General features: G+C 45.1%; 1 protein-coding gene across 2 annotated transcripts in view; it reads left to right on the forward strand.

Moving 5' to 3' along the window:
• Positions 1-26,131, forward strand: part of NAGA (alpha-N-acetylgalactosaminidase) — a 2,142,885-nt gene that overhangs the window by 604,829 nt on the left and 1,511,925 nt on the right. For both annotated transcript variants that reach the window (XM_069654391.1, XM_069654390.1), the window contains exon 4: positions 19,428-19,605. In XM_069654391.1, the coding sequence (XP_069510492.1) occupies positions 19,428-19,605 (178 nt within the window). The remainder of the gene's footprint in view (positions 1-19,427; positions 19,606-26,131) is intronic.

Raw genomic sequence — 26,131 nt, forward strand, 5'->3', positions numbered from 1 at the left:
AGATGGAGAGCTCGGCGTTCACTTACCTAAGGTGAGAGCGTTAACCTTTGGGGTTCTACAGGAGAAGAGAAAGGGAAGAAGAGAGAGACACCCAATAACCCCAGTTCATTAATCCCATATTTTCTATTTGCAGACATCTTACTCTTCGAGTCAGACATACAGTGCACAGAGGTCCAGCCCAAAGAGCCAACCGTGTGTTACACATCACCTTTGAAGATACGGTATTCGCCCAGTCAAGACCGGCGCCTCTGCGGGAATCAGGTGAGCGTTACAGAACGCAAAGCCTACCACAAAACTCCCGCCCAGGCGCTATGGAAACCTCGGATACCGACCAGCTAGCCCAGTTACTTGGGGAACTAAGAGCAGAAGTGCATGCAGCCCGTCAGGAAACGAACGCTCTAAGAAGGGAACTGATTATTTCCAAGGAGCGAACAGACGATCTCGCTAGACAATTGCTACAGTCACAAGCCGGACAGACCCCATTACCCGCATCAGGGGCAAATCTTCCTTCAACATCCTCTATGAATCCAGTGCAAATCAACCTACCTGGGAATGTACCTCTGGCTCCGCCCGAACTATTTTCTGGTGACCCAAAGAGGTTTGCAGTATTTATTAATCAGTGCCGGTTGCATTTCTTATGCCGGCCAGCAGCCTTTCCAACTGATCAAGCTAAAGTAGCTTTCGTGCTTTCGTACCTTAGTGGCAATGCGGCAGACTGGTCGATCCCTCTAGTTAATCAAGATGATCCGGTTCTCCATGATTTTCAAGCTTTTCAGCTCAGTATGGAAAAACTGTTCGCAAGACATTCACAGGGGCATGCCTTGGACAATGAGCTTCTTTCGTTGCGACAGGGTAATCAAGACCTTTTGGCTTATATTGCGTCTTTCAACAGACTGATAGTGGAAACTCAATGGCCTGAGGACAAAAGGATTACGCTGTTTTATAGAGGTCTACGTGGAGAGCTCAAAGATGTGTTAGCCCAAGTAGTGAATCCCCCGCAAGACTGTTCGGACTATATAGACTTAGTCGTTCAAATAGATCACAGACTGCAGAACAGGAAGGCCGATCGTTCCAAGTTTGATGCTCGAGTATTTTCCAAACCACCAACTCCTTCCAAAGGAGTAGACTCCGGGGAACCCATGCAAATAGGAGGCCTGAAAGGACCACTAACACAAAAGGAGCGGGAAAGGAGAAAACAGTTGCAATTATGCCTCTATTGCGGAAACTCAGGGCACTTTCTTCAAGACTGTCCGGTGAAACCAGCCAAGAAGGCAGTAGGAGCTGCAGTTACCAAGGTCACAAACTCTGAGCAGGGAAACGACCTCGCCCGACAAGAATAGAGGTCCTCTTGCCGAGCGTTAAAACCAGTTCCGTGACCTCGCATTTCGTGATACCTATGGTCCTCATTAGCCCTGAACATCCGGATCGATTACATGCGATTGAAGCTTACGTCGACAGCGGTGCCATCGGCAATTATGTGGATCATGAAATGGTTTTGAGGATGAATCTAACTCTTTGTCCCAAGGCTGTAAAGGACGTCATTACTACGGTGGATGGTACGGAGATAGCCTCCGGACCAGTAACGCATACCACTCAAGAAGTGACGCTAGTAAGTCAAGATGGACACCATGAGAAGATCGTGTTCGATGTGATCAAGGCCCCTCAGTTCCAGATTATTCTAGGAATACCTTGGTTAGAGAAACACAATCCTCAGATCGATTGGCGAGCAAGAACGGTTCAGTTTCCAGAATGTGTCTCTACTTGTCACCCTCCACCTGGTGTTGCACTGGCAGCAATTTCTTCGGAGACTCCCCAGTTACCTCCCGAATACCTAGAATTCCAAGATGTTTTCCGGAAGGATCAGGCTAACTCTCTACCTCCTCATAGGTCTTATGACTGCCAGATAGACCTGATACCTGGATCTACTCCTCCTTGTAGTAGAATGTATGCCCTCACCGAGCCTGAGAACCTTCACCTCCGACAATACCTGGATCAATACCTAGCGAATGGGTTTATTCGTCCTTCCAAGTCCCCTGCTTCTTCAGCTTTGTTCTTCGTTCCAAAAAAAGAAGGGGACCTTAGAACTTGTATAGATTATCGCGCCCTGAACCAGATCACCGTTAAGAATAGATATCCGTTACCTTTGATCCCTGAACTCCTGGACCAAGTCAGAAAAGGATGCATATATACAAAGCTGGATCTTAGAGGAGCCTACCACTTGGTACGAGTAAAAGAGGGCGATGAATGGAAGACGGCCTTCCGCACCAAGTATGGGCTATTTGAATATCAGGTCATGCCCTTCGGACTTTGCAATGCCCCGGCCGCCTTTCAATATTTTATGAACGATGTCCTCAGAGAGCTCATAGATGTGTGTGTTGTGGTTTACATTGACGACATCCTCGTTTATTCTTCATCGGAATCTGAACATCGGAAACACGTGAAAATGGTCCTCGAGAGATTGCGTCAACACAAACTTTTCGCCAAGTTGGAAAAATGTGTTTTCAACGTGACTGAAGTTGAGTTCTTGGGATTCATATTATCACCTAGCAGAGTGCGTATGGATTCAAAGAAGGTCGATGCAATTCTCAAATGGCCATCACCATCCTCCGTAAAAGGTGTTCAAAGCATGTTAGGCTTCGCTAACTTTTACCGCAGGTTTATCCCCGAATTCTCTCGAATAGTCCAGCCCATCACCGCCTTGTTAAAGAAAAACAAACGTTTTGAATGGTCTACCGAGGCGGAGCAAGCTTTCCAGAATTTGAAGACTAAATTTATCTCTGCACCAATTTTAAAACATCCTCGCCCGAACTCCCCTACATCGTTGAAACTGATGCTTCGAGCCTTGCCATGGGGGCAGTTCTATCACAAAAGGACCCAGTAACCAATCAGTTGCATCCCGTGGCATTTTGGTCCCGCAAATTCTCGCCTCCTGAAATCAATTACACTATTACTGATAAGGAACTTCTGGCTATCAAGTCTGCCTTTAAGGCTTGGCGGCATTATCTTCTGGGGGCCCGACACACCGTTACTGTGAGTACGGATCACCGAAACCTGCAATATTTGAAAACCGCAAAAGCCCAATCCTCTAGACAACTCCGTTGGGCACTATTCTTTGCCGAGTTTGACTTCATAATTACCTATCGACCTGGTACAAAAAACGGTAAAGCTGATGCCCTTTCTCGGATGGGAGTGGAAGAACACTTGATCAACCCTAAACCTGTACCTATCATTCCCGAACAAAGAATTCTGGGTGTAATCGCCACACAATCCATAGAGGAAGTTAAGGATAAAGCCAGGCAACTTGTAACTCCAGCAGACATACAGAATTGGCATCTGCAGGGAAAGGACTTTGCAGTGAAGGACAACTTATTGTATTTCCAAGAACGATTATACCTGCCCAGCACAGATTTACAGAAAAAGGTAATCTCTTGTTATCACGATTCCTTAATGGAAGGACATCCCGGTATGGCCAAAACCTCAGAAAAGATCAAGCGCTACTTCTGGTGGCCGTCTTGGAAAAAAGATATCAGAGACTTTATAATGTCCTGTGGAGTATGCGCCCAAAACAAGAGTCAAAAGGAAAAACCAACCGGCCTCTTACGCCCTATTGACATCCCACCACGCCCTTGGCATACGCTTTCTATGGACTTCATCACCGATCTACCTCCATGCTCCGGATACAATACGATCCTAGTAATCGTGGACTTATTCTCCAAGATGGCGCATTTCATTCCACTCAAAGGCTTGCCAACAGCAACAACTCTGGCCCGAGAATTTCTCGAAAACATCGTCCGACTGCACGGTTTTCCTTCAGTTCTAATTTCGGATCGAGGTAGTCAATTTATTTCTCATTTTTGGCGAAGTTGCTGTCGGTCGGCTCAAATTGATGTGAGACTATCGACCAGTCACCACCCTCAAACCGACGGACAAACCGAGAGGACCAATCAAACTCTGGAACAGTATTTACGCTGCATGCTGCAACAAACTGAAAAAACTTGGAAAGATATCCTTTGGATAGCCGAATATGCCTACAATAACTCTGTCCACTCGGGAACTGGGAAAACCCCGTTTTTTCTTCTATACGGCAGTCACCCTCGAACCTCGGAGTTGGATCCACTCCAAGATCTTGGAACACCAGCAGTAGACTACCTGCATTCTACAATCACCCAAGCCTTTAAGGAAGCCGTTTCTCACCTTCAAAGGGCTAAGGAACAATACAAGAAAGGAGCAGATCAACATCGGAAGGAAGCCCCCCAATATCAAGTACGAGATCAAGTCTGGTTATCCACCAAATATCTACCTCTAAAAGGACCACGCACATTTAACCCAAGATACCTTGGTCCCTATTCCATCACTACCATAGTAAACCCAGTAGCGGTCAAGTTGGACTTGCCCCCTCACATGAAGATACATCCGGTCTTCCACGTCTCTCTATTAAAACCCGTGCAACCTCAAACCCGACTAACTAAATCTCCAAAACCTATCCTAGTTGATGGAGAACTCGAGTTTGAAGTCAAAAGCATCCTGGACTCCAAGATCTCCAAATCTAAACTATTTTACCTAATTGACTGGAAAGGCTACGGCCCCCAAGAAAGATCCTGGGAACCTGCAGAATATGTCCACGCTCCTCGTCTAATCAAAAGATTTCATCGAACATTTCCTGACAAGCCCAAACCCCCGGAGAAGCCCGGTTTGGGAGGGGCCTTGAGGGGGGGTGCTGTCATGATCTCTGCTTCCAAAAGGTCAGGACTTACCCAACACCCTTGGAAGCAGACCCATAACCCAGGTTCCGAGTGCCAACCAGTCCCAATTGGGACCTTTTGGACCCTGTCCTGGCGCCAGTGGCACCAGGCTCATAAATATGCCCAGTCCCAGCGCTGGAAGCGCCGGGCTCATAATGCTTGGGTGGACTTACCTACAGCAGACCATGCTGCTTACTTACCTGCCAGTTGAGCCTCTAATCCTCTTCTGTTTGGGACTACTTTTTCTGTTGGGTGGGGCAGGAGCCACTCCCTAGGTTCAGAACACTGGAACTCTTCTGGAAAGCAGGAACTCTTTTCTTACCTAGGCGAGGCTGTGGAAGGAGACACCTAAGCACTACAGGAGGCTATTTAAACCACACCCGATGGATGAATCTTGCTTTGCGTTATTCTGCATCCTCTGCAGCAGAACGCTCATCGTGTCTTCTGCATCTGATCCTGGGCCTAAGGGAAAAAGGCTTACCATCCTGAATCCAGTCTTCAGCAACACCTATAAAGACCAGAAAGAACAGGTTAGCACTACGGTCTTCAGTGACAGCGCTTCTCTTACCTGGTCCATCGGCTGTCACCAACGCCTCGCGCTGCATTCCGGCATCTGAAAGACAAAGGCTTACCTACTCTTCGCGTGCTCCGGAGGTCTTCGCACTGCATTCCGGCATCTGAAAGACAAAAGCTTACCAACTCTTCGCACGCTCCGGAGGCCTTCGGCGCTGCATCCCGCATCTGAAAGACAAAATAAGGTGCGTTTAAAGACATTGGGTAACTTTATTACTCACGTGCCATTACTCCTTCCCACGCCGAACCCAGTGGGTATTCCGGCACCCTTCAGCAGCTCCGAACTTGTACCTGCAAGATAAAAGGACAGTTAGTGCGCATCGTGAAGCAGGCAACGAGCGCTTACTTACGTGCTTCCAGGCGCTTCTATTCCTCACACGGGTTCCATCCTCAACTCACTTCAGCCCGTCATCCGCCATCGCCGGAACCCTGCAAAACAAGAGACATCATTACAAAAGACTTTTAAAGACATTTGAAATACTCGGAATTTACCGTTCGTGCAGTAAACGACGGACAGCAGTCCTCTGAGGTCAAGAGGCCTGCACCCTTATCCAGTGAAGAAACTGGTTACGGCACCCTGCCCCGAGGCAGATGGAGAGCTCGGCGTTCACTTACCTAAGGTGAGAGCGTTAACCTTTGGGGTTCTACAGGAGAAGAGAAAGGGAAGAAGAGAGAGACACCCAATAACCCCAGTTCATTAATCCCATATTTTCTATCTGCAGACATCTTACTCTTCGAGTCAGACATACAGTGCACAGAGGTCCAGCCCAAAGAGCCAACCGTGTGTTACACATCACCTTTGAAGATACGGTATTCGCCCAGTCAAGACCGGCGCCTCTGCGGGAATCAGGTGAGCGTTACATAAGTGCTGCTCTCAAGGAGTTGTTTTGAAGGACCTATAGCCTGTTTAGGTTCTGTTCAGAGGTTCCTAGGAAGAGTGTGAGTCAGTAGTAAATCTTTGACAACGCTAAGGCTCTAGCTAATGTTATACAGCTGCTAGTGGACAGGTAAGGTTTACAACTGTAGATTAACTTGTTGGTGTAGGCTATAGAGGAGGCTACAGTGCTGATTTGTTTCTTAAGGGACAAGGTTGAGTCAAGATAGACTCCCAAAGTTTTTATTTCCTTGGCGACTTTAATCATGTTCCCGTGAATATTAAATGTTGAGTACTTCTGGTCTAGTTTGTTAAGGTGTGCCTGGGTGCCGACCATCAGGAGCTCTGTCTTTTCATCATTAAGACAGAGATTGTTGGTAGCCATCCATACCTGGATTTCTAGGTAGATTGCGTTAATTAATTTGGAATCCACATCGGATCGGCCCGTGAGGGAGATGAGGACCTGAGTGTCATCTGCGTAGTTGGTGTAGATGACACCCAGGTTATCCAGGCGATCGAACAGGAGCTTTGTGAAAATATTGTAAAGCGTTGGCAACACGCAGGATCCCTGGGGAACCCTGCAGAGTATTGGGATCGGCGCTGCTGCGGCAGAAGGAGAAACAACTCTAGAGGTACGATTAGATAAGACGGATTTGATCCAATTGGAGGCATTGGAGGAGAAGGCTGCTGCTGAGGTCAGATGTGCAATTAGGATTTGATGGTCGACTAAATCAAAAGCCGCAGACAGGTCTAACAATAGCAGAATCGCTAGGTTGCCTTTATCCTTCGCCTCATCCATTTGTATTTTCAAGTCCAGAAGTGCTGTCTCTGTTCCATGTCTAGGCCTAAAGCCAGATTGTCTGAGGCCTAGTGAGTTGTTATCCTCCAGATGTTTCTGTATTTGTATATAAGCAACTCTATCCAAGATTTTCAAGAGGAAGGGGACGGTAGTGATAGGCCTGTAGTTCGTTGGAATATTAGGGTCTAGGTTTTTTTTTTTTTTTTTTAGGAGAGGCATGACCCATGCCTCCTTAAGATTGTTAGGTACATGTTTAGTTTTGAATAAAGAGTTTATGAGTGTTGTAATGAAAGGGGGTAGATCTTTAGCTCCTTTCTTGATGATAGAGGCTGGACAAGTGTCTCATTGACAGCGAGAAGGTTTCAGACTCTTGATAATGTCTTCCACTTCTTGTGGAGATGCTTGGGAGAAAGTGAAGGGTGTGCATTGAGGGAGTTTTTGGTGGGGATGGTATTCGATAGAGGCTGCTATTTTTGGATTCAATTTTATTTTGTAATAGCGCTATTTTGTCTGCTAGGCCTTGCTGGATTTTAGAGCACCAGGCAGCATCCTTAGTGCAGTCCTCAGTGGAAGGTGCTGGAGATTCGAGTTCCTTTAAGATGCTGATTAGCTCCTTGGAACTTGATTTGGCATTAATGATTCTGGTGTTGTAAGCTTCTTTTTTGTGGCCAGGATGGCAGGTTTGTAGGATGCAGCTGCTGTAGGAAACAAGGTTTTGTTCTGCAAGGTGGGTGAGTTTCGACATATATGATTTCGGCTAGTATTCCTTAGGACTTTTAGTTCAGGCGTGAACCACTTGTTAAGGTGGGTGGTAGGTTTGGCTTTTTTTAGCTTGAGCGGTGCAGAGATGTTCAAGGCTGAATCCAGTGTGCCATTGTATAAGTCGACTAAGTTGTTAGTGCCTAGATTCTTATAATTGGACGCGTCCAGGATGTTATTGATGAGTGGCCAGAGACTGGTGATTGTAATGCTTAGGAAATTTCGGGAGAGAGTGGGCAGTGCAATCGTTGGGCGTGGGGGTGTTGACCCTTGGATGTTGAACGAGATGTAGTGGTGGTCTGACCACGAAAAGGTTCATTTTGGAGCATTGTTATAGAACAATTGTAGTCTGACACCCAATCAAGGATTCGGCCCTCGATGTGTGTGGGTTCTGTGACTCGTGTTTGAAGCCAAGTTGGGAGATGGAGTTTCCTAGTTCAATTCAAGGGCATGTGTGTCGTTAGGATCATGTACGCCTAAGTTGAGATCACCCAAAAGGATGGTTTGGGAGCCAAGTTTAGTGTTAGCAGAGAGGAGGCCTGTGATGTCATCATCAAAGGACGAGATCGGGCCTGGAGGGCGGGAAATGAGGTGCATAAGGATAGTTTGAGTGGGTGAAAGTGCAATTTTGACTGATACCAGTTCTGCAGAAGGAAAGCTGGTATGGGGGGTGGCTCGAAGGCCTAGGTGGGTTTTGCTTATAAAGGCTACTCCCACTGTTTTGCCTGGGTTTCTGTGAGCCCTGGTAATAGTATATCCCTCTGGGAGGGCAAGTGAGATAGTTGGACCTGCTGCCTTATTTAGCCTGGTTTTAGTGATGTCCAGGAAGTCCAGGTCATTGGCTGTGATAATGTCAGCAATGTTGAGGGTGTGGGCCGTTAGAGAGCAGGCATTGATGAGGGCTCCTTTGATGGTGGGGAGTTGAGGGGAGGCTAGAGGTGCTTCCGAGTTCGGGTTTAGGGAGGAGGATAGTGCCAAGGTTGGGGAGGGCGTTGTGATGATGGAAGTGGGTGTGGTGGGGGTAGATGATTTGGGTGATATTGCAGTTACTACTGGGCAGGCAGATTTAGGCAATGTGTGATGTGTGAGCATCCTTGTGGTCACCTTGTGACTGGGGAAGCATGAGCCTAATCTCTTGTTTCCGATGTCCCCAGGACAAGGGATAAGAGGGGTGGGCGGAGTGGCAAATCGCTGGATACATTCAGTGGGGCTGAGTAAGTGGTTGACTGCATCCCTAGTGAGGGAGCTGACTGCGGGTATGTGGTTTTTGACAAGTTGGAGAGGTGGGAGGAATTTGGTAGGGGTGATGGTATGGAACAAAGGGAGGAGGCAGGCTAGTACACTAGGAATGCAGTGAGAAAGTAGTAGGCTAGTTTACTTAGAGCGCTGGTTCAGCAGGAGTGCAGTGGGCTACTTTACACAGTGGACTAGTTCTCTAGTAATCTAGAGTGCCAAAGGCTGATTCACTCAGAGTGCTGTGGGCTCGTTTACACCGTGGAGTAGAGCACCAAGGAAGCAGTAGTTCATTTAGGTACTAGTGAATAGGCCGGGCAGTGCAATCACAAAAGGTGGTGGCTAGATGCAAGAATTGCCAATCAGGCTCAGTGGGTAGGCGTCAAAGACACAGAGTGCTAGCTATATTTATATTTATAAATTTTCGCGGCACAGAATGCTGGGTGCAAGTAACACAAATTGGCTCAATAGGCAAGAAATTGCTGCACAGGAAGCTAAATGCAAATAACACGTTTAGGCTCAATGGGGAAATTGGCGCAGCACAGCATGCTAAAGACAAATAACACAGTTTAGGGTCAATGAGCAAGCGATTGTGGCACAAAATACTAAATGCAGATATCACAAATCGGCTCAATAGGCAAGAGATTGCGGCACAGGAAGCTAAATGCAAATAACAAGTTTGGACTCAATGGGCAAATGAGCGCAGCACAGCATGCTAAGGCAAATAACACAGTTTAGGGTCAATGAGCAAGCGATTGCGGCACAGAATGCTAAATGCAGATATCACAAATCAGCTCAATAAGCAAGATATTGTGGCACAGGAAGCAAAATGCAAATAACAGGTTTTGGCTCAATGGGCAGATGGGCGCAGCACAGCATGCTAAAGGCAAATAACACAATTTAGGGTCAATGAGCAAGCGATTGCGGCAGAGAATGCTAAATGCAGATATTACAAATGGGCTCAACAGGCAAGAGATTGCGGCACAGGAAGCTAAATGCAAATAACAAATTTGGGCTCAATGGGCAAATGGGCGCAGCACAGCATGCTAAAGGCAAATAACACAGTTTAGGTTCAATGAGCAAGCGACTGCGGCACAGAATGCCACATGCAGATATAACAATTTGGCTTGATAGGCAAGAGTTTGCAGCTCAGAATGCTGAATGCAAGAAACAATTTGGGCACAGACGGCTGAAGTTGGCGACGTGGAAAGCTAGTGCAGGGTAAAGTTCATGCGCAGTGGGTTGGAGTGGGGTCCACACTAAGGAGCAGGGGAAAGACGAATTTTGTGATTGAGGAGAGTTGAGCTGGGGTGTAGCGGTCAGTGTTTGGGACTGAAGGACGGCTAAGTGAGTTGCCGCGTGGTAGTATGAAGCACAGGAGGGTATGCGCAGCGGTACTTGGAGAGCATTTGACGTACATTTTAGTGCAGTGTATTATATATAGGAACCCTGTTCGCTTCACGGTGAGGGAGGGACTTGAATACAACGATCCGGGGATGGAAAGTTATAGGGCAACGACGGATAGGGGTGGTGGCCTCAGCACAGACAGGCACAGACAGGCGTGTGCCTTATGGGGTGCCTTGGGGAGGTGCCGGCTCGTGCCTTCCACTACCGCGGGTCTGCAGAAGTGAATGAGGCTCGCCAATAAGGAGAGAGCAGGTTGCTTAGCAACCTATAAACATTAACTGGCCGTGGCCATTTTCAATACGAATGCTGGTATCTCCACGTGGAAAATGGCGGTTGATGCTTGCCTTTGCAGGTTTGCCTGCAGCTGCTCGTCCTGATGACAGTCCTGGGCTGTCACTGTCGTAGGACTGTGTGTCTGTTGGAAAGAGATGAGCATGCTGTTAGTATTCTGGGTGTCACGACTGCGGCCTTGCATTTCATTCATGCAACAGTGTGTGTGTACTGCGCTTGTCATGAGGCTTCTCTGGTCGGTTGCCTCTGATGTGTGCATCTACATGTGGGTGGTGGGAGTGCACATTGCATGCTGATCTGCCAAGGTGGCCTGTTGTTGTGTGTGCGATGGGCCTACGATTCATGCCCTGTCCTCCCTTGGCACACATGTGTGGGACTGTACATATTGTCAACAGTGCTTATGCATGGCTACTTCTACCCGTATTCCCTTGCTTGTGTCTTGGATCAGGTCATTTGTTCTGTCTGACGTGTGTTGGACTCTCTACCTGGGGATGCATGTATTTGAACACAGGAATGGCATTTACATGGGAGGTTTTGTACATACTACCATCATCTTGGGTCCCGGCTCCAGCCTCTGCTGTCCCAACACCCTTGATGCCCTCCAAGTGCAGGATGGAGCTGCACCTTTCCTCCCACAGCATGAGGGTGAGCGGTGACAACATCCCCCCTCCTGTGGCTGAGGATTCCCTCGTGTGGGTGGCAATGATTTTGCACACCCTCAGACGCAGGCCATCCCAGCGCTTGTGGCAGTCCCTGGTTGTGCAGGGACCAGTCCCCACAGCTGTCACGCTGTCCACAACCTCCAGCCATTTGTCTGTCTTCCACTTGTGGCTTGTTTTGCAGTGTCCAGCCCCAAACAGCTAATCGGCATGCTGGACTGCTCTGCCTCCGAGAACTTCGGTTTCCTGATGCGGATGTCACGGAAACGTGCCTTCCTTTCCTGCGACATGTTTTATGCTTCCTCTCGCTCTGGATGGCAGCAGGAAATGGGAGATTGTGAGTGGATTATGTTTTTCAAGATGGCCACTGGCGAGCTTCCCGTTCCCTCGGTGGCGCTATTTCCGGCACTGGTAACTCTGGAACGGATAATTCCAGCGCCAGTAATTCCGGCAGTTTGTGTGCCGTAACGGTGTTGCCGGCACATATCTGCGGGTAATACTGGCAATTTGCTGTTGTTGCCACTGATATTACCATTATCGGCAGGGGGATGTGCGTGCGCCCAGAGACTCGTGATATGCCAGTAATTCCAGCAATCACCCCGCCTTACCGCCATACTCATAATGAGCCCCAATGTTTACATTTCTAGTTGTTGGCTGCCATATAATATACAGGATATTTGATCCCTATTTAGTCTGACCCTAGCTCCCAGTATTTCCATGGTTTCAACAATATTATATTAAACTTTCATCTCAAATACTCTCTCCTTAAGTTACCGCCGCATTTTTACTTCTCTGCCCAATCCGTCATGAGGCCCATTTGCTTACTATGTGTGAGGCCCTGACTGTACTACATTTAAACAATTGATAGCCAATGATCAAAAGGACCTCCCCATACCCAATGGAGATCAATTATAGCGATATTTTGGAGCGACACGATTGTCATTTAATCTACATAATCACCAATACGTGCTTGACCATAAAATAATTATTGTATTAACTGAGGAACTAAGGTATTTTAAGTTATCTTAATTAGGTCAGGAAACATGTATTTATTGTGTTAGTAAGAGATTGATGAATGGGGAAATGTCATGTAAAGTTATATGCATTTTAATACCATGAATACTCAAGGGACTCAAGTACCAATTTGTGAAGTTTGATTTTATTCATCATCATCATATCATGTTTATTTTGGAAATGTGTAGAACACTCCATGAAAACAATACAATACAGAATTAAAATAAAATACATTTTACAGGGATTAACAAAATGACAAAATTTAAAACCAGCAAATCAGCAGGTCAAAAAAATAATTAGCAGCTAGGCGGACCGTCAGTTCATGTGATACTGCTAAGTAAGCGCTTCCTAATAAAAAGAGGCAATTTTAAATAGGTTAGCCAAACCCAGCCAACACGTGGAGATTCGGCGTGTAATATAACAGGACAGGCCAGTATTGTGCAAACCCTTATCGCAGAGCAGAGGTCGTAACACAGAACCCTTTACATTTGCATCGGCCTGGCACGAAAAATAACAAATGAGCAAGATCCTCCCCTGGGGCCTAACAAAAGAGGCAGGACTGATTTACAGCTTCATCAGACCAAGCTGTCACCATAGCTCGTAGAGGAACACAGTGAAATCATGCCCTACTAATAAGGACTCAGCCCACAGTAAGTATTTCTGTATACCAGGAGCCATAATAAGCATAAGCCCTCTATTCTAACGTTTCATTAGCTCAATGCTTTCTCTGTTAACCCCCAAAAAGCCATGGAATCGACGAGTCAGCATTCTTGCTTCACCTCGAGATAAAACATTGGGCAGAGGAAACAAATGTGAGAGGTTAAGGTCTAATCACTTTTTCCTAATATGACACAACCATGGTACTCTTCCACCAGTGTCTTTGGCGATCATAAAATTAATCAGCTTGTAGGTTATGGTAGCCTTCTCATTGCTCCATAACCTGAGTCAATGAGAAACAGGCTGCAGAGAAATCACATCACCAATTAATCTACAGCACAGTTCTAGGTGTGTACCAATGTTCGAGGCTGAAGTCGCCAAACTCAATATTTTCTTGTAAAATATTGATTCTCTACTACCTGAATCGATATAACATTATAGTAACCCCACAACTCCATTCCAAATCTCGCAACCGTAATAGCCTTGCCGTTATACAATTTCATAAGCAGGTCAATTGGTTTGCCTCAAAACACACGCATAAACCTAAGTACCCCACCCATGGCCTGCTTGAAGCAGACGGCCTGTTTACTTGCATGAAGAGAGGGGCCAAAGTTAGATGAAGACAGCCCAACCCCCAAATAGTCGAAATAATTGACTCTAGGGATCACAGCACCCTTACAAAACATTGCCCTAAATTGCACTCTACGCCCAACACACAACAAGCAATGACAGCTGACTTCTTAGTATTAACCACCAAATCCAAACTGTCCATAAAACAAGCATTATCAGAAATTAGCCTCTGCAGGGCTCTCGGAGTACGTGCCATTAAAACTGTGTCATCAGTGTACAGAGACCGACTGACCGCCCAGCTTGGGTACATCGGGAGAAGATCTCAGCAGATGATCGTACAAACCATTAATGTATAAGCAGAAGAGAAGGGGGCCAGGACTCAGCTCACCGACTACCTCGGGGTCATCTTCGACTCCACACTCTCCTTCTCTCCTCATATATCTGACGTCTCTAAGAAGTCACACTACCAGCTGCACCTCCTCAGAGGTATTCTTCCCTTCCTCTCCTTCCCCCAGAAGCTCACTGTCTCCCGAGCCCTGGTTCTCTCGAAGCTGGACTACTGTAACAGCCTCTATCTTAATCTGCCTGCCTCCACTCTCCGCCCCCTGCAACTCATCCAGAACAGAACTGCGAGACTTGTCCTTGGCCTCAAGCCCAGGGTCCGTATCTCTCCAGGACTGAAATCTCTACACTGGCTCCCAGTGGCTGTGAGGATTAAGTTCAAAACCCTCTGCATTGTCCACAAGGCCTTCTGGGGCCTGGGGCCTAAATACCTTCAACTCTCTCTTCCTAAATATCTTCCCTCCCGAGCCCTTCGCTCATCCATCTCCAACTCCCTCAGGGTCAGCCGCTTCTCGAAACAACGAGCTGGGGGTAGATCTCTCACAGTGGCAGGGGCCTCCCTCTGGAACAACCTTCCTGCCTCCCTGAAACTTGAGGAGAACCATCTCCGGTTCAGGAAGCACCTCAAAACCTTCCTCTTTGCTTCTGCTCTCTCTCTCCCTCTCCCCTGCTAAATTCTCGACTGAATCTGCACCTAATCTGCAACTGGGCCACTCTCACCGACCTTGGTCCTGGGGGGCCCAGCCACTCTCCTCTTGCACTGCCTCCCTGGCAACCACTGCTTTGAGGGACTGTTTCTGTATCCCTACAGCCCCCCCCCCTTTCCCAGCACTTGTCTGCACTTACCTTGCACTTGCCACCAGCTGGCCCTATTTATTTACTTTATTCTACTTACTTGTACTGCACTTCCCCCCTTCCCTTCCCCTTGCACTTTTCCCTTCCCCCTCCCCCTGCGCTTGTGCGGTCTGAATGACACCTGGCCTAGTAGGATCGTTGTCTGTCTTCCCCTTGTTCCCCCCTCCCTGCCTCGTCGCGTCTTGAAACACTTGTGTATAGGCGCGTTACAAATGCCATATCATATCATATCATATCATATCATACCCCTAACTCCACTTGATCTAAGCACGTCCAACAACCGAATTCAGTTTACCTTATCGAAGGCTGTGCTCAGATCCCTCAATGCCAGGAAAATTGGCTTTTATTATATATCTGGCATGTTTGTTATGCTGAGTATTTGTTTGTATAAGAAGCCACATTTTCTTTATGACAGTATTATAATAATAATTAAAACATTCCAACAGAGTAACTGCAAGCCACTATCCAAAACCCAATTAGAACACTAACCTTATGTTAGAGTAAGGAGAGTTAGGTGGTCTATGTGGGAGTTTAGATGCATTTATGGAACCATATTTAGACAAGACAATTTGTAGACAAGAGGGGTCGACATTCAATAGTACTAACCGGGGGTAATGGACGCATTTGTTAGGGAGGAGGCAAGATGAAAGAGGGAAGGCCTTAGGTCCCACAAAGACAATAAAAGACTCAAGTTTTTTTTACACCATCTGTCACATGTGTGACTTATTAAAGACACGTCACCAAGGTTGATTACACTTTAAAACACAACCAGTATTTTTTCAATGTACTTGCAATCTTGCAGTGATGCATTAAAAGCGGGGCACAAGACCCAAATAAGTAAGCAGGAGAAGAGGGTAATTAGCATCATACGCAGTAACACAACACAAAGTGACGTCAGTGTGGAGAGGATGAGTAGTCATAGCACACAGTACTAGTCATCTACATGCAAAGTATCTACTGGCGTGAGAATGCTGAAGCGCAATACATGTTGACAAAACACAAACCACTGTTCACTTTCCTCAACTAACAACACTAATTATTTTATCTACACTTAAAGAAATATACAAAGGCAGAACACTTTTATGTGATGTTTTACAAGTCCTGGCTTTTGGCTTCTGATTTTTCATTCCTGTACCATACTTCGGTTCTTCTCTAGTGTTAATTTTCCTCTCTTAGTAGGGCTGCCAGCAGCTGTGAAAGAGGTTTTGCATGACATTGCTTGCTCTAGTATGATGGAAAACATTTCCCCAGAGTCCCCCAACTTGTGTGGTAGTCTCCATCGTCCTCTATTTTTGTGGGGATTGCGTCTTCAATGTAGGAACTATTACTGCTGAAGAGAACATCTTCACCCAGCAGGACCTGCCTGGAAGCAAAGGAAGGGACACAACGGTTCCAAAAACACCTTCATTAATCCTAGAAATCTTGAATCTATCCATTGCTCATTGCTGCACAGCAATGGAGACATGATTCATATTCTAAAAAGGTGACCCCACATGCTTTATAGAAAGGAATCGAGGGTGAGTGAGGATCAAGAAATATGTTTTGGCCAGCAGTACTCTTATTCCATCATGCTCATAGAAACCAGCTCATAGAAACCAGCAGTATCTATACCGTGGTTTCTGGAGCACCATATGCAGCGATGTGCCCTCAGTATGTTGAAGGTCACCCCTGCTTAAGTCCATATTGCTCAGAATCATCTTGCCCGTATGGTCAGGGACTATCCTTAAATGGAAGAACATACTTGTAATAGAACGTTATTCACAGTCATGTTTAAGAAGCTCAACCGTACTTACCTTTGAAATGTGTGACACATCTGTGGATGTCATCCCTTCTCATCTGGGCCCAGGGCGCCGTGGTCACAGTACACCCCTGGGAGTGGGGCACATGGGCAGGATAACATGGGAGAGGAAGATTAGGGACGACCATCCCCTGAGACCGTGGTATACCTCTGCTTTGTTACACCCTCCCTATTTCCCAAAGCCAAACACTCCTTCCCACTTTCCAACCAGTGCCAATATCTTTTATTGTAAAGTCAGCCAACCTAGTATGTTAGATGTGACTAAGGCACCAGAGAAAATAATTTGTTTTCCATATAATTCCAATGCAAGTAATGTGAAGAAGACGATGACCAGCAATATGAAGATCACTCCAGAGAACCGGAGTGTACGGTCTTGTCTCTCACAGCACTTGATTGGTGAAAGGCAATACAAAATAGCAGAGAGAAATTAAAATAGAGGGAGCTGTTCCCTGCGGAGGAAACCCGGGAGATGCCGACCCGCCGGACAGGTAAACACACTGCAAGACGCTGTGCACAGAGGTGAATTGGAGCACAAAGGTAGTCCAGGACGAAGGAAATATGCTTTAATGTTTGCCCAAGAAACCCTGTGGGCGTCCCAAAGTCCGGGAAGCTGCTGGAGACCAGAAACGCAGCCCAATAAGGAAGCAGGGAATGGCTGAGCAACCGCTGACGAGAGGAGATACCCGAACGTGGCTCGAGACAGAAACCACAGCCCAAGAAAGAAGGAGTAACTGGCGGAGCTGCCGCTGACCTCAGAGAGCACCTGAATGTTAAGGAAGCCTCACAGCAGAGCAAAGCTGCTCAGAAGACACAAACCACACAAACAGGTACACGGGCAGACCAAGAGGTGCTAGAGGTCCGTGAGGAATCAGGGAAAAACTACAGAGCACGGGATAAGCTTGTAATTAGCCTGTATCTGTTTTAAGTTCCTGGGGTCTATTTGGCAGGAGAGTGAACCAGGCATAAACCCTCTGTGAACAAAGAAGAGGTGTTCATGGGAAAGCTTGGAACATTTGTTGTGCATCTTTGGTAAAGCTTGGAAAGTCCAGGTAAATGAAGAAAAGTCCCCTGGTTGAGTGAATACTGTGCTTTCTTTTTTGTAATTTTTGCAAAGTAAAGGAAACCACATTAGGAGGAGATGAGCTCTTAAATTGTCAAGTAGAACTAGAAGGAATCTAGGTGAAAGGAACTAATCCCTGGTCATTGTAGTTACATTGTGGAAAAGGAACACTTGTTTTGTTTTTTGACTAGCTGAGACTTTGAGAACTTTCTGTTGGCAAGAACTGTCATCATCACTTTAGTTCTGAATATAGCGTCCTTGGACATTAGATTTAAGTTACTAGTGTTAGGGTCAGAAGCATGATTTTTGGACATGAAAGTGACTATTTGACATACTGATGTTTAACTTCTTGGAGGCAGTGAATCCCCTATTCGCTTCAGGGACAGAGTGGTCGTTTTTCCAACTCTTTTTCTGGTTAATAAATGTTTATATCCAAAACTATGTCACTTTTGTGTCTGAGCCTTCTTCTGCACCCTTGCACATGCTAGAGGGGGACACATACACCTCTCTAGTTGAGACAGAAATAGCAGGGAGTCTTGATGGGTCTAAGGTGCTTTTATACCAAGCTGAGGGATGGTAATTTGGCTTTAAAATAGAATATGGCGAAAGAAACCACAGGTGGAGGATTGGGTGTGTGATTTGCAGGTTTTGTCTATTTTTGATAAGGTTTTGTTTTCAATGCAGGATAGGACAGAGAAGTATCTGGTTGTGGGCATCTTTTAATGAGTTGTATGGTTAGTTGGTTGGCTGATTTTATGTATCGACGGGATTGATAAGAGGGGGGATATTTGGGTTATTAGTTTTGTGTGTGTGTGTGTGTGTGTGTGTGGGTTTGTGTGTTTCCCCCCACCCCTTATTTATTATTATTTTCTTTTCTTTTCCATTATTTGCATGTTTTGGATTTTTTATTAGTTAATGTGGGGGAATACTATTTTCTGATTTACATTATATGTATTGTTATGTTTTATATCTAGATAACTTGTGATTTGTAATATTTGTTTATTGTGTTTATTGAAAATGTGAAAATAACATTTCAAAAAGATAATATGGCACGCAAGGCATTTTTAGGAAGCTTCTTAAGTGTCCATCTTTCAGATGAGGTCCTTTGTGAGGAGAAAGCATACAAGGAGGTCATGTTGAATGTGCTTAGGGATCTATGTTCTAGGCCTGATTTCCACTTTTCTGACCCACAGTTACATGACTGCAGGTTCCTGTTTTTTTTTAAAATCTCCCCTTCTCTGCCTATGTGTGAGAGTGTGTCCTCATACCCTAATTTCTTTTCCCACCTCTGCACACTTCCCTCCTCATCTCCCTAGAGTCTGCTGTGACAATACACAATTTGTAAAAACAATGTTGTCAATGTTAATGTTTGCCTGAATTTGTATTTTGACAGCCTCCCTTGCCTAGATAGGGAATTATGTTTGTCTGAAACACAGATGTTTCAGATGGTATGAATACACAATGCAGCAAGGACTATTACAATCTGAAAATAGTCATATTAGCCCACAGATAAGGAAGGGATATTTTTTTCTTTTACGACTGTTGCTTGTGAAATTCCTTTAACTGCTTTCTTTCCATACTGTACTCAATTAAGGGAATGACAGGGATTAAAGGAAGCAAGTACAGTGTCTAGTGGGCAAACATCAAGCGAATAGGAACAAAGCTGTAAAGAGATATATATGCATTAAGCAACAAGTGTGAAACATTATTCATAACAGCTGCTGGTGAATATCATCTAACTTCAATATTATCGAACCCTTGTATGCCATCTTCTCTTCTCTTCTCTTTCTGCAGATGCATTCAAGGGGTCTGAAGCTAGGCATCTACTCTGATCTTGGAGACAAGACTTGTGCTGGATATCCTGGAACTCCTTTAAATAAGGTGGAGCTGGACGCTTTGACCTTCTCTGAATGGGGCATCGACATGGTGAAGTTGGACGGCTGCCACTCCACAGCACGTGAACAGTATGATGGTAAAAGACTCACCACTCTCTCTGAAGAGGTGACACACTGGAATAAATGGTGTGATTGCAAGAGCAGTTCATGGCCCTTATTCTTCCAAGCAATTTGTATTGCCTTACTTAGCAGATCCTGTCAGCCCAGCACGTATCACTGTATGAGCAGTAGTTGGCTATACCTCCTCACAGACCATTAATTCTGCTTGGAGGTTTATGTGTTATGTGCTATGTACAATAGGTTAATGGGGGCTGCACACTTGGTAGTTTCCCAAGCAGATCCCACCAATAGTAAAAGAACTTATATGAATACCCAGAAAATGTATCGTCGATAAATGAAGCAAACATTGATGACTGGTACAATCCAAGTATGCAGTGCTCCTAAGATTATACAATTTAAAACAAAATTGCCTAATTAAGCCAAAAGTGTCATGCACAATTGGTTATGTGGCCTTTGTTAGGGGGAAGGTGGTGTAACATACAGAGCTGATCATACAGAGCTGATCAATAGATTCCTTCGAACATCTGTTTGCAAAGGGGGGTACACACATGTCAAAGATGCTCACAAATCACAAGGTTTTCCATTTTCCCTGTTTAGGGTTGGTCACAAGGGAAGGGTACATTTCTTCCCATGAAGTGATATGTTAGCCAAACATATCACACCTCTCACGATTTTCATTGTTATTTGGCGACGCACTACATATTTGTGAGACACAAGTATTGCAATAGATAGAGAGGGCCAGCCTGTCGGAGGCAGATGCAGACCCTGAGTGTTGTTTTGGTGCACTGTCATGTTTCTCGCTTAGCTGCCATTTTAGAGTCCGGCATATCTCAATTACTGGTTTTGCCACATATGTTGGCGAAAGCACCAATTTGTGACCAACTAACACTACAGAGAACAGAAACGCTGTCAAGACGCATAATGTTTCGTTGGCAGAGCAACTGGAAATTCTATTCCTATGAATTGACTTCCTCATATAGTGTTATTTTTGTATCCTTCCGCTCACCATTTTTCCATTGGCATAGGCCTTCTACTTCATCTTAAACTTTCATCATAACCCTTTGTCATAGTCTGTCTCATTAGTTCTGGTCCATTTCCATTGCTCCAGTCCTTCTCCTTGTCAAATTAGTTTGTCATAGCCCTTTGTCATAATCCTTCATCAAAATTATTCTTTGTCCTGGTCCTTTTCCTTTATTATAGTCCTTTGTTATATTCTTTCTTCTTCATAATTCTCCTTCCAAGGACGTCAATTCACCCAAATGCTAGGGGTAGTGAAAGTGACATCACACACCCGATGGCATCACAGAAAGTTATGTCATATGACCTTTGATCCTGATAAATAACATCATGTTACATTTAACTGCAAGACCGCAGTAAGGCTGGTTCGCTCTTGCGTGCAGCTTTTTAATACTTTTAATACTTTATAGTTTTGTTTTGTCTGCCTTTTATTTCCTTTTACTGTGCTCTTTGTTTCTTGACAATCAGCGCTGGCAGCTGATTGGATGCCTTTTTTCACTTTATTTGCACACTTACTTTATATATTTAAAAAATGTGGTGGTATGGGTGTTAGTCCCTATAGAGTGCGCTATGGTCACTAGCCTGTTAAACGTGGCTGACTGCGTCGCCAAATCTGGGTGTAGGTGCACCCATAAGCAACTAAAAAAATAGCAAGAATTTGCTTTCAGAATTGGCGTGACACGTTCTGCCTGTTGTATTCACTTATTTCATATAATTGAACAGTGATATAACTGCAACAAATTCAACAGAAATATGTTTCATTCTTAACAAGGTCAGCCGACATGTGTTTTCACCTAAGTCGTCCTTAAGGCTGACAATACCATACATATTGTACAACAATAGCATGCGTTTTAATATGTGTATGCCATACATATGCATATTGATAAATAAAAAATGATGATCAAAAATCATAATACAATGTGAATCAAAATCATGGGACAACAGGACATAAATAATGGGTCAGTTTCATCAGAGTTCATTAGAGATTATGAAATAATCAATGGTTTACATACCCAAGATTATTCCACGTATGGAGAACATGTGCAGAGGCAGATAGAACAAAACAAAAAGTCTTAGTTTACCACAATTGGCTGACAATCTATAACATGACTTAGTACATAAAAGTGTGATGTGATAGCCCCAATTGAGACATGGCCACTGAACATTCTAGTGCCAATAATGCATTTGTCCCCGGGTATAGTGCCTTTGAATCCTTGGATTCCCTTCACCTTTTGTTATTAGATGAAAAATGTATGTGTATGCACCCAGTAGTGTCATATTATGGTGCCCAAAATAACTTCCTCATGTGCATTTTGTTAATATATATTGGGTTGCAATTGCATCTCACCAGTAGTCCAGAAAAACGTACTGTTGGTCTAGGAAATTAGAGGAAATCATTATTTCTCCAGCATTGGATCTGCCATAGATTCAGATGCTTGAATATTCCCCGTCGTCAGACTAGGAATACTCGGTGATAAAATAATTATTAAAAAAAAAATGTAATATACATGCATTGGCATTGCTACATAGAAATGCATGTACATAGTCCATTATGGCCTATGAGCCATTCCATTGTGTAGTCCCTCCAGCTCACTTTGGTCCTTCATGACCCCAACCAATGAGGTGGCAGGGCTTAAGCTCTGCCCCAGTCAGCCATTTTCAGATTTTGAACCGTAGGAATTACAGTATGATGGAAGCTGAGCATAGGAGCAGCCTCTCAGGGGAGGCGGGTGGGCGCATGTGAATCTATGAAAGATACCAATGCTGGAGAAATACAGTTACAGGTAAGTAACTAAGACTTCTCCAGCATTGGATCTTTCATAGATTCAGATGCTTGAATAGAATACCAAGCAGTTAAAAAAAACATGCCACCATCATATACATATATGCATAAGTACAGAAAAAATATCTCTGATCTAACGGTTAAAATGCAGCAACACAACGGTTACATACTTGGGGAAAGGTGGGAAAGGGAGACTGGTCCTACCTTATGCAAAGAGGTGGTGGAGCACTGCCTGTCCAACTGAAGTTTCTTTGTTAGTATCTTCAGCCAGGCAGTAGTGTTTAGCAAACGTGTGCATAGTGCACCATGTGGCGGCTCTGCATATGTCTTTCAAGGCCACCCATTCGTGGAACGCTGTTGACGCCGCTCTCCCTCTGGTGGAGTGCGCTGATGGTGGTTTGGGAAGGGGGTTGCCTTTCGTTTCATGGCTGTGGGTGATGCAAGAAGAAACCCAGCGTGTCAGACCTTGTTTGGAAATATGCTGGCCTTTTGTGTGGCCAGAGAAAGCGATGAACAGTGTATTTGAAGAACGGAACTCCCTAGTTCTTTGCAAATAAAACTTTAATACTCTTGCTATGTCCAGACAATGCAACGTTCGTTCTGCTTCCGAAGAATGATTCTGGAAGAAAGTTGGCAGGACAATGCGTTCTGTGCGTGTCATTTCCGATACTACCTTCGGAAGGAACTTAGGGTGTGGTCTTAAAATGACACGGTCCTTATGGAACAACGTGAAGGGAGGTTCAGAAGATAAGGCTTGTAACTCACTGATCCTCCTGGCCGAAGTAATGGCTATCAAGAAAGCCGTTTTCCATGACAAGAATTTTATGTCGCACCTGTGGGTGGGCTCGTAAGGAGGCTCCATGAGGGCTGTTAGCACAGTGTTCAAGCTCCAGGTTGGAACTCGCGTGGGCGCAGGTGGGTATGTACGCAAAAGTCCTTTAAGGAAGACCTTGACAGCCGTAAGGGAGAGTAAGGACTGCGTCTCCGGGGCCGTCGTGTATGCCGTAATGGCTGACAGGTGGATCTTGATTGAAGACAGTGAAAGACCTGCTTTTGCTGAGTGTAATAAGTAAGGAAGTACTTGCTCCACCGAAGCGATGAGAGGATCAATAGCATACGTCTCACACCACTTGCAAAAATGAGTCAATTTCCTAGTGTAGGTGATGCGTGTAGAAGGAGACCTTGAGGCCATGATTATATCCCAGCATTCCGCGGGCAGATTGAGATTCATCAGCTTACGCTTCTCAGGAACCAGGCCTTGAGAGACAGGCTCGCTGGGTCGTGGTGGAGGACCTTGCGGTTCTGTTACGTCAATAGATACTGATGCGCTTTTAGGGGTCCATTGGGATAGTTGCTGTAGGGTCGAGTACCAGACCTGCCGTGCCCAGTCCGGTGCAATTAGGATCAAAGAACACTTCTGCTCTTTCAGTCTGCGTAGTATCCTGGAAATGAAAGGGGGGGAAGGCATATAGGAATTTCCCCGTCCAATCCACTGAGAAAGCGTCTCCTACTGACTGACTCTCTGGGTACCTGGAGGCGAACATTCTGCATTTCTTGTTAGCCCTGTTGGCAAAAATATCGAGAAATGTAATTGTTACTTGTACTGTACAAAGTTCGGTCTCCATACCGATGATGAGATGTATGTTTTCTTGTGACTTGTGAAGTACAGAGAATGATTCCATCACATTCTATCTATTATGAACTATACACATGACCATTCAATATATTTGAATGTCATAGGATTGCATACTTATTGTATTCTGCAACTGACATCGACCATGAGATTAATGTTTTTATGTGATTTGTGTGGTATAGAGATTGATTCTATCACAAGTCCATTCTATCTATCAAGAACTTAATATTCGACCATTTAATGTACTCACATGTCCAAGGACTGCACCACCCACTGCATTCTGCAACAATAATTTAGAATTTGGTATTCACACAGCATGGCCACTGCACATTCAGTTCCACTATGCATGGGCGATCTGGGCTCATGGTCAATATATCCGACATACCTTTTGTATTAAAGGTCTAACTGTAAAGATTTCAAATGGACCATGCACCCGATGGCTATGGAAACATAAATTACAGATTGGCATATGCCTATGGACTTATGCCCACTTGTCTTACTACAGTACTTCATTTAAGGCATAACATAATTTTTACATACGTTTATGTTCATCAATTTGAAATTGTCCCCTCAATGGACAACATCAGTTGAATGATTCTTATTATAAAGTCCCATTTTCTTTGCATCATATTTGTTGGACACATATTAGGTTCAGTGCATGTTGCACAATGTCTATGTTGTGGTATTTGCAGTATGAAATGCTCATTTTGATTTCAATCTTGAACAGATTTCACGAGTTCTTGTTAAACTCACATGCAATCACATTATAGTACCGGCAGCATGTGGGATGATTTAAAGATTGTTAGCATTTACATTTTTCTCTTCAACGCGGCTTGTTTACTAATACTTGAAAGTAAGCGTCCCCCATGAGGTAGAAAAACCCCCTTGATGAGAGGCACTTAAGGACACACCCCAGGAGGGAATGAGACCACGACCAAGTGCGGGTGAAGTTAAAAGGTTTTTATCTAAATCAAATAGGGCATCCAAAGGACTCTGCAAACTCTGAGAGCGCTATGTCTGACAATAGCAAAGACAGTCAGTTATATTACAAAAACACGTCATGCATGAGGTAAGCTATAGGGGCCACAGAGTCATGGGGATTGGATGGCAATGTCTAGCTATTATGTGGAATATAGGTTTGGTGCTCCATGATTGGCGGAGATCCACGTGGTGGCATCCCGACGTGCTTGGGTCAGCTGGGCTCATCGGGGTGGAGCTCGTGAACGCTGGCTGTCAATGAAGATTCACCACGATAGTTCTAGAAACTTGCCCTTGAGGCCTTTCATACCCATTCATCACATTCATCTATACCAAGTTGCTATTTAAAACTTCTAACACATTAACCTAATACCTATGTGGGGACACAGAAAAACGATATGCAATACGAGGCTGTTTCTATTCATCATCATAAAATTGTCAGTAGCAAGGGGTCCAGTCTCGTGGGACCAGGTGTCTTATCAGGGGGTATGGGCCAGGCATTCTTCATCATTTTACTCTGTTTGATGCAGTAAAGGATGACTCTGGGGATGTTTGCACAAGGGCGGATAACTGCCTTTGTGGTCTGTCGGATTTGGGGTGAACTGGGATACCATTGGGTCAGTGGGGGCACCTAACTGGCACCTCAACGGCGGTGGGATTTAGGACCAGGTAGCTCATAATTCATTTGGCCTGGCCATGGCGGTCTCTGCCATGGGGGAGGTAAATACTTGAAGTGGGTCCAGCAGGGATGTGGGGAGGTGAGGCTGTGCTGCCCGCTCACCAGCAAGCCCCTGCGGGCCTTGGCGGGAGGAGGGGGAGATGCCCTTGTAACTCTAAGCAACTCTCTATTCACGGGGCTGCACAATATACCATTAGAGGGGGCGAATGCTAAAGCTGGGAGCGTTAGGGAAAGTACACATTTTTGTCGTTTACAGTGTCTACATTACTAAGTTCATAATAATAGCAATATCACATACAGTTCATACCATTAATTGATCTTAATACGTGTTATTCATGAGAAAGGCGGATGAATATAACATGAGGTAGTATTGGGCTGGGTCATACCTTCAAGAGCATGAGAGCAGCATATTAATGTGAAATTTCGATTATATTACAGTCTGCTTTGATGCCC

This window comes from Ambystoma mexicanum, chromosome 3q (assembly GCF_040938575.1).
Source record: "Ambystoma mexicanum isolate Mex_15411 chromosome 3q, UKY_AmexF1_1, whole genome shotgun sequence".
Classification (NCBI taxonomy): Eukaryota; Metazoa; Chordata; class Amphibia; order Caudata; family Ambystomatidae; genus Ambystoma; species Ambystoma mexicanum.